Source organism: Nesoenas mayeri (assembly GCF_963082525.1).
Source record: "Nesoenas mayeri genome assembly, chromosome: 1".
Taxonomy (NCBI): domain Eukaryota; kingdom Metazoa; phylum Chordata; class Aves; order Columbiformes; family Columbidae; genus Nesoenas; species Nesoenas mayeri.
In genome coordinates, this window is record NC_137541.1 from 42827075 (window position 1) to 42845146 (window position 18072).

An 18072-nucleotide genomic window follows, 5' to 3' on the forward strand; every position below is an offset into this window, starting at 1 on the left:
TGGAACTTAGCAAATCTCTCACAACCTGAACAAGAGATCTGAACTCCTCAGTGAAAGGGAGGTATTAATCTTTCCTACAATGCTGCTTGGGGTTTCACCTCAAAATTGACGCTAGAATTTCTGAGAAGTTCTTGGAAATCACACATTAAAGTGTGTTTACCATCTGCCAATATAAAATAATGTCCAACTAAGCCACCCAAAATGGCACAATCAAATCTTCATTAAAAATAAGGCCACTTCATTTTTAGGGGTTTCTCATAGCTTAATGTTCTTGTGTAGTTACAGTCTGCAAGTAAACATTTCCCTCAGTGTCTCAGAATAAGTCAGTACCTCAAGCTCGTCCTTGGCTGGACCTCAGTGCAACTTCTTGTTTCTGTAGACAGCCTGTGCATTAAATAAGACTGAGAGTGATGCATTTAAAAAAACCATAAATTATATTATTAATAGGCAGATGCATAAGAATGCAGCTGAGTGACACACTCTGAGTGTTATTTCCAAGCAAATATTGATTGTTGTTTGTGAAGAGATAGCACAAGATGTAAAGCCATCCTGTGATCACAATTTACTGCTGTCTGCTTAAAGAGAACTGGTATGATCCTTTATGCAGAGATCAACCCTAATGATGAATGTGGGTCACTACTTTTTCCTGCATGTTCTTGACCTTCAAATCAGTATTTCTTGTATGCATGCTTTCAATATGTTATTAACTTTGGAATGAACTGTTCTACCTATGCTTCATTATAATTCCACTCAAGTTAATCTACAATACCAGTAGTTTTGGCTTGTGGAAGGACATAAAGGATTAGTATTCCACCATGTTGGACATCTACAGACACACACAATTAACTCTGATAATTTTGTCATCTCCATTGGTTAAGTCTCATTTTATCTGAGTTCAGATTAGCTGACCAGCATTTTTTCAGCACTACATTTCAAAGACAGAGATTTAGCTTTGTCTGATTTGGAATAGGAATGTTCTTGAATGATGAGGGAAATTAATTTTGGCCATCTGACACCATCTAGAAGAAATGTATGAGAGTTGTATGTGCCAAGCAGCTCAGAAACCTGTGCATAAAATAAAGGTTTTCCACTGTCCTCCTTTTAAGCACTGAAGCAACTGAATGAGCATAAGCCATAAACTCCAGCCTTGATCACTCAAGCACATAATATAGTTTAGTGCTCCAATGTCTAAGGTGTCACCTTGGCAGAAGTTATTGAATATGTGGTTTCAACAATTGCCCCATTAATTGTGAACAGCTAATATTGTTTTTCATTATCCTTCTGCAGCACAGTCATAACCAAATAAGGCAGGAGGAGACTTAAACAGATATGTGACTTCCAGTGAAATATATTGACACCAGAGCCAATTAATACAGCTCCCTGTTTCAGAAATCAGATTTGTTCAGTTCATGTCCTTCCGATTCTTGCTCTTGAGGATAATTCTTCCTGATCCTCAGGAAACTTCAACAAAACAAAAATGGACCAGAGCAGAAAGAAAATCTTGTCTTATGCTACCTATTTAAACAGAGCTTTCCTTCCAATAAGCTATCTCAGAACATCAGGCCAGGGGAAGTATTTCAGTAATTGGCCATCAGAAGTACATTGAACAAATTCTGCACACATCTTTGGTGTACAGGAGCTTCTTTTCTTGTACCCAGAGAACTCTAAAGAAATGGACAACACTGGGAAAATATTTAACAAAATGGTAGTATAATTTGTGAAGCAATTTCAGGTTGCAGTAGAGATGACATTGTGTGATACCGTTTTTCCTGAGTCTCACTGGTTCCCGTATCAAATCCACTCAGTTTGTAAGTAAAAAGTAATTATTTTTAAAAAAACGTACAGCAGATTATGACTATCAAGATACTTTCTCTCCCATCACCTGTATTGTCTCCGCTTATAGAATCCCTGTGCTTTACATTAGTAGCACAGACATTTTTGTGCAACTTTACACATCTTCAGTGTTGCCCAAGTGGCCTCATTGCACTTCTGTAGCTTTACACCTATTCCAGCACAGCCATCCTCTGACGAGAACCCAGAAGGATGTAAAAAGCATATACTTCAGCCTGCAGGATACACACAACATGCTTCCTAAAGAGCTCAGTGTGAGTTTCAGGACAAAGTCTGAATTGGAGAGACTGGCAACTAGCAAAAACATCAACCATCTGTATATCTGGTATGGAAATTACTGAACAGAATGAATATCAATAAGGCATTTGATGTGCCAACACTTCTACACATACTATATCAAATATCTCCACTTTGCTCATACTTTGTCTTTCAATCATTTCCTCTGTTGCACGTTTCTCCACCTCTTATTGTTAATTACTAGTAGCTACATCATGACAATAATCAGATTATCTCCCGGGCTAGTAACTGCCTCATTCCCTTCAGAAGCTGAGTAGAGAAATTATTACAAAAAAAGAAAAGCTATTCTTCATTCTGGGACAGAGACGAAAGAATAAAAATATAGATAGCTCTAAGGGCCCCAAAGCAGGAATTAGGAAAAAATTAACTCATAGTACATCACATGGCCAAGAACAGTATTTTGATTTTACCTTTGAAGCCTGAACAGGGCTCATAAAGACCCAACTGTCAAGCAGGAAAATTACTGATACTTTTTATCAAGGCATTCATTTCTGGTTAGATGCCTGTAGTCAATAATAGTTCTCACCTACACGGGAAGGGCAGCACCCACCATTGTTCAGCTCCTCTCCCCCAAGGAAGGTATTCATGTAACTTTCAGAATATTTAGCTCTTTGTTGCTTTGGACTAGATAAACCACTTACCCAAGCTAGCAACAACCTCACGCAGTTTCTCTGATGAGCTTAGATACCATGGTGACAGTAGAAGTATCTAGGATGGAAGACAGAGAAATTACAGTTATTTTGTTGAGAATTACTGCAGAGAAAGGTCTTAGACTTTCTTCTAAGATTTGACACCAAGCTAACTATCTTGATGTATAAAACACACTTTTTGCAACAAAGACAGGATTATAGCCAGCTAAGAAGTTTTCAGGAAAGCCAGCCACCATAGGAAGAGAATTAATTTTTTTATTTTACTCTGCCAACTTAATGTAACCCAAAAACAAGCATTCTTTTTCTCTGTTGAGATGGGGCCAGACTAAAGATCCAGTCGATCGGCATTCCAGGCCTGCTATGAAATGTTATACCCACTTTTACAGACCAGTAAGTTGAGATGCACAGACAGAGTTAGTGTCAGTCAAAATAAGAGCTCAGGAAGTTTTACGATCTAATCAGTAGCAAGAAATGCTTTTGACTTTTTTGGGTAAATGGGAATATTTCACAATGTAAAGATTGATCTATTTATGTAGATGCACTTCTAGAAGGCATCTTTTTCAGCTGCATTTCAGAAAAGCCTTTTAATTTTCATTTTACTCCATCATGCAGAATGTGATGACAATGACACTCAAGATTAAAGGTGGGAAATTATGCATGGCCTCTTGGGCATTTGAGTAATATTTTTTTTATAGCTCATAATTATTCTTCCTGATCACAATATAATGTAAATAAAATAAATTATAATATAATCATTATTTTCATATCTTGGTGTGACATTTGGCTATGGACCACAGTGACTACATGTAGTATTATTAAAATTAAGAATGTTACACCTGTAGTACATGACAAACCACCTAGAAGTTCCAGTCAAACAGCACGTTCCCATTATGCAGCTCATTTTAATTGTTACTTTAGTAACAATTGTTAGTAGTTATTTCCACTTACAGAAAATCATTTATCTTACACAATGGTCTTGCGCCACACAAGCAGAATTCACCACCCCACAGGCAATCTGGGACCTTCTTTCCCTGGAATCCAGAAGAATTCATATCTGTCCCAGGTATTTAGTGTCAGCCTACCTTTGAGACTTCACAGATTTACATCTTCTAATTAAGGATGAAAGAAGCTGGTGTCCCTCACTGAACCCAGCTGTATTGGCGAACTTGCTGAGAGTTATTGTTAAGAAGAGGAATGAGGTATTCTTTTCCTTTAGTGACTTGGCAAAAATAGTCTACCAAACCAGCCAGTGATCCCGGGTGAATAATAAGATCCTAAATTAAAGGACAGCAAAGAAAACAAGAATAAGCAAAGAATTCATGGACTTGCCTACTCATCAAAGCATGGATGGATGCAGTTATGCCAATATAAGTATGTGCAGAATGTATAGTATGGTGTATTTAGATATCTCTCTTACTTCAGCCATACTTGGTGCTGCATTGTCACAGCTATTTTGCATTAAAATATCACATTGCTGACTGAGAAAGGAAAGACTGTAGTAAATGCTGTGCAGATGGAGCTAAATGTGGTATTTTTCTTTTGAAGTTCAACTGCCCAGTGACTTACCCCATGCCATCCACTCTTCTCGAGGTGTTTTTTTTTCTTCATGTTGCTATGTGACTGTTGGCCATTTGACAAGGAAGGAAAGAATAATCTGCAAATTTAAAATATTAGATCTGCAGTGGTTAGAAAGGATTTTTTTTCCTCCAACAGAGATTTAAAAAAAAAAGTGTGTGCAATCTGGCTGCATCTGAATGCCAAAAGAAATATGACAGCTCTTAATGCCTGTGAAAGGCTTTTTTAAAAAAATCAATTCATTTATCTGTGTTTCTCTCTCTTATTTTTTAAATTTTTTCTTCCCCCTCGCCCCCGAAGTATTGTTTCTTAAGGCAACAACGCTTAGGAAATCACATCGTGTCTGCCAAATTTTTTCAGTAACTTTTCAACCTGTTGTAACTCCTGAACCAATTCCAACCTAATCTGATCGAGGGCTAAAAGGAACAAAAAAATATGTCCTCACAAAATTTGTGAAAATCAGGGAATGTGTAAAGGAAAAAGATAAAAATTAGGACCCCTGTGGTTGGAGAGGCTGAAGCAGAAACATCAAGCTGCCCATTAGGTTCACTGTGGCCAACTGATCAGCACGTGTTTCTGAATTTGTCCCGATACCTGCCTCTCACAGCTTTTGGTCTTGGGATGGTATGTGGACAGAGTATGAACAGAGCTATGGCTACACGTGGATGGGTGCACAAGAGAAGATCTAGAAATGTCATACCCAGGCTGCATTAGTTCTGCTGCTTCTGGAATAATTTATTTTGTATTATACTTTCACCCCTTGTCTGGCACTCTTCTTTTCCTAGAATAACATAAATAATTCACTGTCTATCACACTCATTGCAATAGCTCTGTCCTGGTTCATGGCTAGGATCGGGAAAGGGGAAATCTTGAGGAAATATGAGCCCTTTGACTAGATGAACACATTAGGCCAAATTAATGAGAACGGATTCATCTGTTGAACTCTGAAGAGCTGTTCTTGTCATAACAGAATTTTTTTCCCCTCCTCTTTTAAAATTTCCTTTTCTCTCCCCTCTCTCTTGTGGAACTGTTTCTCTGGTTTCTGTCTCTTTTTTTTCTTATAGTTGCCTTGCCAATTCACTCTCACCACAGGACCACTGCTCTCTCTATATTGCCCTCTCTGCCATCCCATTATAGGCAAGATCTAGTGAAGCAAAGATAGTTATTTTGCCGGTTTCCCGTGGGTCTCGTTCGTTTGACATGGTTTTGCAACCATGAGATATTGTTTTAATAAAGTTCAAGAGGGGAAACTATTGGCACTAAAAATGAATACATATTCCTGATAGAATCTTTTGTCTTAAAGGTAGGACAGGAGGGAATTTTTGGAGGAGACTTGATTACTAGTGGGACAAATGGCGGTACAGGTATGGGATACTTCTAAAATACTATTTGTTCCTTAGCTCCAGATACACACACACTAATGTCCTTTTTGCTTTATTTTCTTCATTCCTGATATGTTTTTCTTGCATATACTTTGTGTTTCAACGCAGCTTTCTTCACAGAATAAACCCGGCTGCTTTTTTTCTATACAAGATTGTAAACACTGGTTCACCAATCAAAGCCGAAGAAATATGAATTTTAAAAGCCACACAGCTGCTAACAAAGTTGAAAAAAACCCCCTTAGTTTACTGGTTATAAGTGAATAGTGCTGCACTAGTTATCTGCATTTTAAATGAAGACCACCCATCATTGAAACATTTACTTTTGTAAAAAATTTTTTTGAAGACTTCCATCCGAAACTATAGAAAGTGTAACTATTCTGGTTTTGAAAAAAAAAAAAAAAGTAGCACGTCTTTTCTTTCTTTTCTTTTCTTTTCTTTTTTTTTTTTCCTCTTTTCTTTTCTTTTTTTTTCTTCTTCTCCCCCTTCCACCGAAAAAAAAAAGAGAAAACGTTCTAATAATTTACCGCCTGGTGCAGCGTCTGATTTCAGGCATTTTGCCATATTTAATGAATACGGCTTATAGGGCAGAGCTTGAAAGGAGGGACTCCCTTCAGCATGAAGTGGAAAGCGAACGGGGAAAGCGAAACTGAGCGACACAGAACTGATTTTGTGTTACTGACAACAGACAAGAGCGCAGGACTCCAGCGCTCCCCTTGTTCCGCAGCCACCTCGAAAAGGTTTGAACATGAAGTCACCTGAGAAGACGAACTGTCGGCCTGCACCTTCCAGCGGGACAAGAAGGTGACGCGATTCCCAGCCCCGCCGGGGCTCCGCGCCCCCCGCGACTACAACTCCCGTCAGCCCGCGGCGCAGCGGCCGCCTCACCGGCCTGCGCGGAAAACGGCCCATTGGTAACTTTCCACAGCTGGGCTGCCCCGGACTCAGGACAGAGAGGCGCCGTGGGACCTGCTCTCCGTCCTCTGCGGCTCTAGGGGCCGGCGGGACGCTGCCCCGCTCCTTGGGAGGCGCCGCCGGGGGCAGCCCGGGCAGTCGGCGGGCCTTCCTCGGGCGGCGGCGCCGCGATCACGCCTTCCTCTCTGCAAGATGGCGGCGCCGTTGGCGGTAAATTCGGGTAAGAGGAGCGTGAGCGCGGGGCCGCGGTTCTTCTTTCTCCTCCGCGGCAGCGCCGCTCGCCGCCTGCCCCGCTGTCCGCCAGCCGGTCAGGGGGCACCGGCCCAGCGCCCCTCCTCAAAGCCCGCGGAGCCGGGGGCGGCGGCCGAGGAAAGGCCGGGCGTGAGGAGGCGGCGCGGCCCGAGCGGGCGGCGGGGCAGCGGGTTGCGGGGCCGCGGTGACGCTGGCAGGCGGCGGGGAGAGCGGGTCCGTGCGGCGGTGCCTGGGGCGCTCGGGCCGCGAAGGGGCGGGTGACGGAGCCCGGCGGTCGGAGCTGCCGCCCTGGCCGGCTGGTGCGGGCCAGGGGGGCGTGAAGCCGGTGACATGAGGTGGCAAAGGCCACCTCGACTCGAGGGGACTGTGGTAACTCAGTGCGTGTGCATTCATCTCTTAATGCCGCCCGTAATAAAATGCAAATAAAAAAGCACCTAATTTTGCTCTGTTACACAAGAAGCCTGGAAACGTTGAGCTGGTTTTTCTTGCATTGAGTGGATTAGGAGCGGCAGGATCATCTGTAGTCCTTTCAGAGTCTGTCACAAAGAGCCGGTTTTAGGTTACTGAAGCCGTGCTTACCCAATATAACTGGGGAATAAGTCTAATACAAAAAGAAAAGACTGGCTAATTGGAAAATCACTTAGGAGGTCATCTCATCTAACACTGCATTCTTGCACTTAAAACTGGGCCAATTCAGTCAGGTGACTCAGGCCCTTATCCAAAATATAATAGTTTTGAATATGTTTAAGGATGAAGATTATCCCAGAGGCTGTTCTGTTACAATATGTGACCACCATCAGAGTAATCAGAGTAATATTTTTTTTTTTCCTGATGGCTAGTTGAAAGTTTCTGTATTGCATCTTCTCTCAGTTGCAGCTCATCTCCTAGGGTACCTCACCATTTTCTGTGTACAGTGCCATTCAGTAGCTGAAGACAAGAAAGCTCCCATCCCACTTTAGCGTTATCTTCTTAAGGCTGAAAAAGGTCAATTCTTTTGGCCTCTTCTCATTCATTGTGTTCTCCGGTTCCCTATTTCAGTGTCTTGCTCTGGGGAGCCCAAAATTGTGCACAGTATCAGAGTGAATGACTCAGAGATGCCCAAAAATCACTTCCCCACACCTGCTGGCTGCATCTCTGTTAATACAGCCTGATGCTTAGAGGCAACCTTTTGCTGTGAGAGTGTGCTGCCAGCTAATGTTCAGCTTTCTGTCCACCAGAACACTGGGTGTTTTTCTGTAAAGCTGCATCTCTGTTAATACAGCCTGATGCTTTTCTGTAAAGCTGCATCTCTGTTAATACAGCCTGATGCTTAGAGGCAACCTTTTGCTGTGAGAGTGTGCTGCCAACTAATGTTCAGCTTTCTGTCTACCAGAACACTGGGTGTTTTTCTGTAAAGCTGCTTTCTAGCTGCTTGGTCCCCAGCCTGTACTGTTCCTGGAGTTATTCTGTCTCAGGTGCAGGATGTTGCATTTGCTGTTGTTGAGCTTCATTAGGTTATCAGAGGGAGAATAGAGACTCTATGAAAAGCAGTTGTGACTGGAACATAGGCATGGCCAGAAGGTTTGTGACTTAGGTGGTGTATGTCACAGTGACTAGTTAATAAAATTAAATAGCTCCATTTCTGTGTCAAGCAAGGAGGGAATTTCACAAAGAAGGTATTTTGATGTAACTGAATCAACTGCATCCCTGCTTCTTCACACAAAAGTGGTAATAAAGCAAAGACCCTTCGTTTGAGAGAGGAGGAAGAGTGATTATTCCTGCCATTCATAGTATCTGAAATTTGACTTTGTTAAAGTGAAAACTGGAGTGGTTCAAAGGAGACAACACTTTGTTGTATAAATTACACGGCAAGAGATTCTATAGCCTTATAATTAAAAAAAATAGGGGAAGAAGCAGTTTTATACATGAAAGATGAGATAAAAATTAAAGCAGAAGTGACACGAGAACTAATAAGGATTTTGCCTTAAGTTATAGTATATTGTTGGTTGGGACAGATGTAGATTGGTTATGTTTATAGTTTGGCAGAAAGTTCAAGCATAAGCATCAACTACTATTATTGCCAAAAGAAGAAACTCAGCCTGTCCTTCCTTGCTGTCCCTGATGGGAAGGTCAGCCTTTCTAAATCTGTGGTAATAGTAGAAACAGCCTAAGGGGGAAAAAGTCAATGTGGTTGCTAAAGTCCAACCTTTTTTCCATCCCAGTTGCTTATTCCTTTCTCTGCAATACTCCATCTTTGTGCCAGCATAGCTTGTGCCTTTACAGAGTAAACTCTGTTGTAGATGTGATCCTGCTGAAAATAAACTCTTTTTTGGATTGGTTTTCAGTTAGAAAAGTTAGATCCTTAATTTGTTTTAATTCCTTACAGTACGTGTAGTTGGGCTGGTGCAAATAGTTGAACAGCTTTTGGCAGGCACTGTGGATTGCTGCTGGTGATTATTGGACTTGGTAGTTTAATAAGAGTGAAAAGACCATTTAGAGTGGAAGTAAATCTCTGAACTCTGAAGTTGTGTGGAGAGCCAGTTACAGTCTGGAGCATGAAATTTTGTCCAACAGTAGCTATCTTTAATGATTTGTCTAAGTACAGGCAACATGGTATGATTAAGATACTTACATTTAAAAAGGATTTGTCCTTTTTACAGGCTCTCCTCTCAGGTATGGCTACTGGCACTGCTTGTAAATGACAGCATGTGAGACCATAGTTCTTGTTAGAGAGGGTTTGATTTGATTTTATTATTGTTTTATGTGATTTCTTCCTTTGGATTAAAACAAAACTGACAAAGTTTTGCTTAGTTTGTTGCTGCTTCCAAGACACCTCAGGGAGTGGTAAAGCAGACTGAAACTAGGGGTCTAGCTCTCTGAGACCTGCCCTTGTCTCTGTGCTCTCTGGCTACACTTCGACTTGGCTTATGCTGCCTTGTTGCTCAGGTCATCCACATAGCATTTTGCATTACTTTGAGGTGGCATCTTGATTGTATGAATCTTCACATCGCAGTAGTTACCATTTGCTTGCTGTCTTAATGTCATCAGCCTGATTAAGATGAGGTGTGGATGCATTTGATGTCACTGGTCAGGGTTACTTTGAGGGATGGAGCCATCTAGAACAAGTTACAAGAAGATAAAATGTTGCCTCTGTACTTGATTTTGTACCACAATATTAACTTGTATGTTAAAGAAAGGGGGGAGGGGAAGTTAAGTCAGTTGTGGGTGAAATGCAATTATTTTTGTATTTAGGCTAACCTGCAAGGCATAGTTTCATTTTATCATTTCTCCAGAAACAAAGCTAATTTCAAAGGTTTCTGCCTTTGATGACCCACTTGTTCTTTCTCTCTGTGCTTCAAGTGTTGCTCTTTCAGTTTTTTTTTATGGTTGCCAGGTCCGCTTTGTAACCTGTGTTAATGAAGTAATCTGATTTTTAAAAACAAGCCTGAAGAACTCTAAACAAGATGGAAGAACTCTGTAAAGTGTTGCAGGTTTTTTTTTTTTTTCCCTTTAATTTGGATCATTTGACTACCATGACTTGTAGTGCAGTCCATCAGAGTTGCAGGGACATTATTAATGAAGAAGGTGTGTGTATGGTTGGGAACAAGTAGCTCTGAATGAAGAAGGGCAGGGACCTCTAAAAGTGTCTTTTCCACTAGCAAAATTATAGCATGCAAAAACCATCCCTAGTTTATAATAACTTCGGGTGAGGGGCCATATCAGTAGATGCTCAAAAACATATAACTACTTACAATCAGGTGGTGGTGTTATGCTGTACCTTGTAGACAAACTGAATACAATTGATAATAAGTTTATCTGGTATGTTTAGCAGTGACTTATGGTGTGTAGAACCGGAAAGTTTCAGAAATACAAATAATATCTAACAAGGGAAATGTTTGGATACTTCTGTTTAATGCAGGTCTTAAAATGTTGAGGGTTTTTTTAACAGGATGTTAATACCAGGTTGGTCAGAATAATTTCCTATTTGTAAGGTTTTCAGTTTAGACAATGATTCTGACAGAAGTCTGAAGACTAGTTTGGCACACTGTTTTCATGAGACTTGATGCAGATAAGGAAACTTCTGGTGCAGTCTTAAGGCTACAGGCTTTGGATTCTGCGTGATACAACTTGTAGTGTGGAAGAGAGAATTTCAGCTGTAGCATTGAACTAAGATTTGAAGTATGCAGAGGACACTTTTTTCCAGCGTTGAGAGGAGGAATTGCATTTCTAGAGTAGAGTCAGACTTATCTTAACTAATAATACATTTATGCTTGCTAGACCAGAAATAAGCTGATCTCTTCTAAACATAGTGAGGTGATTGCTTATATTGATCTGTCTGTTTCTAGTAAAGGAAATTGATTCCTTTATGAAGCTCTTGTGCAGAATCTTAGCAGCAAATGTGCCTTAGAGATCAGAAGTACTTGTGTGTTTTAAAATGAAAATGAGATGAGTAAATGTGAAAGAAAGTGTCTTTAGGCTTATTTTTGTTTCTTGTGTAATATTGCCTTTGATCTTATGACTTTGGTTTCTAGTATATTTTGTTCTGCACAGTCTGATGCAATGATGCACCAGATCATCATGGCACTGCTGTTCATTTTCAGCTCCTCATGTATTATGTATTCCTTTGTTTTGGAGTTTTCTGTAAAAAATGGAAAACAGGAAGCCTGCCTTGCCAAGTTCCATTCGGATTCATGGTCTGCTGTCCAGTTCTTAGTCATTCTTTAGTTTTACTGAAGTGGGGGGAATTTCTTGGGCATATAAGGATGTAAGATTACACTCAGTGATTGTATCAAATATCTTTGTAAGATGACTTTCAGCCCCAGAACTTAGTTGTGTACATCACCTTTTTTGCTTCTCTAGCTCTCTAAATGCAATTAGGTTTTATATCAGACCATTGTTATTTTTTTGTGCCTTAAGAAGGGAAAATATGCTTTGTTTGATTCGCATAACAGTCTATAGTGTCAAGCTTAGACTAACAGTAAATTTTAAAAGTCTACTTATTGAAAATAGTATATAAATACCTTGTTTTCCTTGTTTCTTGCTCCTTTTCAAATACATTTTCTTTTGTTTTATTTCTTCCTTTAGCTGCCAGCTTATGGGGTCCATATAAGGACATATGGCAAACTGTAATGAATGCCATTTGGAAAAGACAACCTGAAGCTATTCATCGCCTCGACCAGGTTTTAAAGAAACACAAATCTGACTTCATTTCGCTCTTCAGAAACCCGGTACTGGACTAATGCTCTCTTGTGGAATGAGCTGATGATTTTGCATCTTGCATTGTAGCAACTAGAAACGTCTTCTTTCAGTGGTGTTACTTCTGAGGTAGTAAATGGCTTTTTAAACTGATAGGTCACAAAATTTAAGTCAGCTGTAGAATTTTGTCAGTATATTTTAGCATCTGCGTTTAATAGAAAAAAAAATGATTTAGAAAATAGTGCTTTGGAGTAGTGCAGCACGTCTTTCATTGAGCTGATACCAATTCCTGTTGAAAATTGTGTCGAAATTTACTTTCAGTGTTCATTATTCTGAGTAAACCCAATGTCCACACCAATTGTATAAGATTATTTTTGGTACATTTCCACAAAGAGACCATTGCTGTGCAAGTGTGAAACATTTTTAGGATGCCTTTACTATCTCTGTGTTTAAAAATACTACCTTTGTTTTTATGATGACAACCTAACCTGTCAGAACCGTATTTGTGAGGAAGGATTAATGTGTAAAGCTTTATTCAGTATTTGATCTTACCACTTTGAATAACTTCCAATGCTTGTTTCTCTTGCAGCCAAAGAATGTTCAGCAGCATGAGAAAATCCAGAAAGCAAGTACAGAAGGGGTTGCTATCCAGGGTCAGCAGGGAACGAGGCTTTTGCCAGAGCAACTCATCAGAGAAGCCTTTATCCTCAGTGACCTCTTTGATATTGGAGAGTTGGCAGCTGTTGAGCTCCTTCTAGCTGGTGAGAAGGGAAAATATTTAAGAGCTGGAAAAATACAACTTAAATAGTGTATGCTTAACATGAATGCATGGTTCAGTCAAGGCCTTAGCTTCCTAACATAGAATATTTTTAAAAAGAAATCTGCTGTCACTGTAATGTAATCTGATAACAGTGTTCTGAACCTTAATGTTCATATTTTTGCAGCTATTGCAAAAGTGGGAATAATTTGAGGTTTCTTTTATGATGTACTTTCTCTATAACTGAGTTTAAAAATAGTTTAAACATGATTGAGAGTTTTTTCCATAAAGCAGCGTAATAGATATTGGTTCTTCAAATTATGAATTATACATTGATATGTGACTGTATTTGGATCATAGTCTAATAACTAGTAACTAATAACTAATAATTAGTAAGAGAGGTATTCTGGAAAGTGGCACATGCTTTGCATGTAGAAAATTAATTTCAATGTTACTGAAGTATAATTGCTAGTTATCACTAGCTACTCTTCATTATTAGCTTTTAAATTCATTTAAGAAGTAGCTTGCTAATTTGTGATCTTTAGAAAGCCATCTTGAAGCCAACCTTGATTTCTGTTTTGAACTTGAATTTTCAATATAAATTCAGACAGACAATTTCATTTTCAATAAAGAAATTTCAGCTTGAATTAATTGTTAAGATGGGTAGATATCCGTTTCAAATACAATCTGGACTAGGATACTTATGGACTTGAATTTATATTTATTTTATATTTGTGGATGTTTTAATAGTTTGATATTTTAATAATAGCACCCAAAATTTCTGTGGTTTTTTTTGGAAGTGCCTGAAACAAATCAAAGTGGTAGTGAATAACAGTGGTTGTTTTGAGTGCTACATTTGTATTTCATTTAGAAATATAAAGATATAAAGCTGTTATCAAAGCGTGTATGGTCAACTTTCGGTGACTATTGTGTGCATTTTCATTCAACAGGAGAACACCAGCAACCTCACTTTCCTGGCCTTACAAGAGGACTAGTGGCTGTTTTGTTGTACTGGGATGGAAAAAGATGCATTGCCAATTCACTACGAACCCTCATCCAGTCACGCCAAGGGAAGACGTGGACACTGGAACTCAGGTCTCTAGTAGGGTGATGAGCTGATCAAAGCTCTTTGCTTTGAGTGCTTTTAGGACTAACTAGACTCATGAATATTTTCAAATCTGTTTGTTTTTTGTAACCTAATGCAGCTGCTTTCATGTTTGTTTTTAAGCATAAGATTCTTTTTTCTTACACATATTTTTACTAGATCATAAAGATATGCGCTTTACTTTCAGGTATTTCGTGCTACTTCACCTTTTGACAGTGTTTTGCTTCAGACACACTCCTAGTCAGTGTTGCTTTAACTAATGAGTCTGAGTTTCTGCATTTGCTGTGCTCTCACTTCCTGTGTCCAGCAAAACAACTGTGCTCCTGCCTCTAATTAAAATGGATCTATCTACTGGCAAACATAATATGCTAAAATTTTTTTACTTTAAAAGAAAACAGTACACACTGTTTCCTGCCAGTGCACAGTGATTGCTTGACTAGAGAAAGATGAAAAGATGTGTTCTAGTGTAAATATAAATTCTGAAAAATAAGATGAATTATTACTTTAGAACTAGCTCCACCACTTCAGTATGCTGTAGGTAACTACTGAACAGTTGCAATTGCTGGTAAGCAAGAGACTGTGAGCGTGTGAATTATGTGCATCTTATGTATAGTACTTTTTGATAGAAATCTTAACTAGCTGATTCATGTTGTATTCTCATATTCCATGCTCTTCAACCTACAGTTACCTAAAGACTTTGTATGCATTCAGTATAATGTTTTGAGAGGGCACTGCTTACTGATTAGCAATGTAGGGCTAGTTGCTTTATGTATATAATGTAGTTGTACATTTTCTGTCAGCAAATATTAATATATTTGATAAGATTTATTATTTTAGACTTCCTCTGTAACTGGATATAGTATGATTAATTGTTACATTTATATTTTTTCCATTATAGTCAAGAGTTAATGTCCATGACAACACGCTTTACAGATGAGCTAATGGAGCAGGGTTTGACTCAGAAGATCCTCACTCTTGTGTCTCACATTGATTTGAACAATGAATTTGATAAACTCCAGCGAGAGCGAGGCTTGGGCAGTGAGAAACATCGCAAAGAGGTAAAGAAGGGACTGGGTGTGAATATTTTACTTGAGTTACTGCTCAGATTGGAATACAGTTAGACTGCCAAGAGATATGGAGTGATTTTTTTCTTTATTACTTTCTAGTTACTGTTCTTTACCTTTGCAAGCTCTGTTACTGTCTCAGGCATCATAGTGACTATGCCACAGCTTGTGCTGTATCAGTGTGGGATCCAAACTACTTCCTGCATTTCTGTTTTGCTGTTGCTCCCTGATGCTTTTTAGTGAAGAAGTGTAGTCAGGGACAGTAAGAAAGTAAGCCTAATATTTGCACTATGTGTAATTTTTTTTTTTTTCCTCCAATTTTATTCTAAAGACTGTATAATAAATTGACTGCTCTCAGCACTACTGTTACGAGCACCATTGGAATAAAAATAGCAAACTAAAATTCATAAATTATTAAACCAGATTGAAACCAAGTCTAGTCAGGCAAATAATGCTCTTTTTAACAATCCAATTATGTTGATATGAACAGAAGCATCTCTAATATTGAGAGTGAGAATTGCTTGAAAATTAGTTTTCATTTTTGTAATCCTTGAACTTAATTGAGACTGTGACTAACTGCAGAGTGTATTTCTAGTACCAAGATTTTGAACATTATTGTTTTAATTTCTGAAACTCTTTCTAATGAGTCATCTGTCTAAAAAATATTCTATGTTATAATCAGTCAATTTGTTTTCCATCAAATAAAGAGCTAGGTTTTACTTTTTTGCTATTAATCTAGAAACTATGCAAAGAATATACTTCTGATTTACCTTAAATCACCTTAAGTCACTTCAGTTTTACCTTAAAATTAATTTCATACTTAATGTTGGAGGGTTTCTTTCTTCCTTTTAGGTGGACTACCATATTTCCCTCTGTATTAATTAGAATTATTATTGTGCTGGAGCCTGTCCACAAGTCTCTTACTGTGTTAAATGTTGAAAAGTTTTTATCACCATGCATGTTATTTTACTGGAGGTAGAATGTCTATAGCTCTTTATTTTTTTATTTAACAAGGTACAGTGGATCAAGGTCAAGAACATTATTAAGAAGTTCATAATTTAGCTAAATAAAATTTTACAAATAACATTATTAAAACCATTTGTGGCTTTTTATTTCTTAAGTTACTGGGTGGGGTGTGTGTAGTGTGTGGTGGTCGGTGTGGTTTTGTGTTTTGTTGTGTGGTTTTTTTTTTCCCCTCCAACTTCTACTGTTTAACTGCTTTCAGTCTTATAAAAAACTCGGGTGAAGGAATGAAGTTAGCAAATGAAATAAATGTCTTTGTTTGAAACCAGAAATTTCTGGTGTAATTGTTAGAAGAAGGACAATTTTTTTGTTTTCAAGAGTCAGTGCACGTTATTGTATCACAGCATACACTATTTTGCCAAATAAAATGAGAAAATATTTTTAGTGTGAAAATGCTTCATAACTATTACATAGGGCATGATATTTATTCCCTGTGTAACAGACGGTAAAAGATTTTGTTTATGTTTATGTTCTAAAGCTGATATAAATATTTCATCTGGGGAAAGAAAGTTCTAATTTTAAATGTTTCATATTTCTCAATGCCTTAATGGTTGGGTATTTTTATAGTCAGCTGAGGGCGTCTCTTTTGGGGCAAGGAAAAGACTATGACCTTATCTGGATATATTATAACTACCAGTTGTACCTCACATGAAATGCCTGGGAATATGAACACATTTAACAAGCAGAAATTTGCCTTTTGTTGTTTAGCAATTAAAAAGCCCTAACATTTTCTGTAGTTGCTGTCTGTAGAGTAATTTTTAAGTTAATTCAGTCGTAGTGGTTGACTGAGAACAAGTTGAACATGTGTCAGAGTATCTATATTCACTGGTTTTTGTTTGGCTTTTCTTTTAAAGGTTTCTGACCTCATTAAAGAGTGTCGACAGTCCTTGGCTGAGAGTCTGTTTGTCTGGACCTGCCAGTCACCGCTGAGTAAGGATGACACTCTAATCCTCATAAGTTACCTGGAAAAAGTAACAGTGGAAGCTGATGGCTCGTTGGACGGCGTCAACTTGTCTCTTCTCATGGCTCTGCTTTACTGCTTTGATGTCAGCTTTCTGGAACAAGGCACAGAGGATCGTGATGGTAATGCTGGCAGGTTTCTCAAAGAGGTTATGTTGTCTAGATGGATAAATTGTTATTTAACCAATTTTGTTACTGATCAGTAACAAATTGGTAAGATTTTGCATGTTTGTTTCCACATGAATTTACTGGGTTGTTGGTGTTAACGCCTGTTTTTGTTGTTCTTCAAGATTTGATGTACAGGCTCCCTCTCCTAGCAGAAAGACAGTATATAGCAACAATACACACTCGTCTTCAGGAGTCTCAGCCTTGGAAATTACCAGGCCTGCAGGCTACTGTTAGATTAGCCTGGGCGATGACGTTACGAGGAATATCCCAGTTATCCGATGTGACAGGTAAATTACCTTAAAGTGCAGTTGCTGCACGTTAGTATTCGGAGCTTGCAAGTGATGTAAGTCAAAGTATCTGTTATCTTTTTGAAGTGTTAGTATTTACCTTTGTGATAAAATTACTGTTGACACTCCTTTAAAGCTTTCTCAGTATGCAAGTTTGGTTGTCAAGAATTGAACTGCTCTGAAGTGTACATGGATTTAGAAGTAGTTAATAGACAATAATATTGCAGAGTGTCTTCATTGAAGTGAAAGAGATTTTAATGTACTGAAAAATGTGAAATATTCCATTTTAGCAACTTTTGTATTATTCGCATACTTACATTAAGAATAGATTTATGCTTATGACTTTTTACCTCCGTAAACGTTAAACCTTAGTATCTTCAGAGGACAAATCAATTTTTAGGTTTTCTTTTCATGCTGCACTTTGTAAGCTTTCCAGGTTCCCTGCTGGGTCAGAATTAGGTCTACTCCAGAATATCTATTAAAGAAAATTTAAACATTAATTATAATGTTTAATTAAGAATTGGTTTGCGATTCGTAGTTCGTAGCCTTAGATTTGTTTGGGTAAATGGATTATGCACTTTAACACTTATTAAAGAATAAAGTTGAGATAATCA

General features: G+C 38.5%; 1 protein-coding gene across 1 annotated transcript in view; it reads left to right on the forward strand.

Moving 5' to 3' along the window:
* The first annotated feature begins 6769 nt into the window (after positions 1–6769).
* The window catches only part of NUP205 (nucleoporin 205), a 49914-nt gene continuing 38611 nt past the window's right edge, over positions 6770–18072 (forward strand). Inside the window, exons 1-7 of the mRNA XM_080354084.1 lie at positions 6770–6887; positions 11984–12126; positions 12684–12855; positions 13802–13946; positions 14855–15014; positions 16898–17126; positions 17294–17458. Coding sequence (XP_080210210.1) covers positions 6860–6887; positions 11984–12126; positions 12684–12855; positions 13802–13946; positions 14855–15014; positions 16898–17126; positions 17294–17458 — 1042 coding nt within the window. The 5' untranslated portion in view covers positions 6770–6859. The remainder of the gene's footprint in view (positions 6888–11983; positions 12127–12683; positions 12856–13801; positions 13947–14854; positions 15015–16897; positions 17127–17293; positions 17459–18072) is intronic.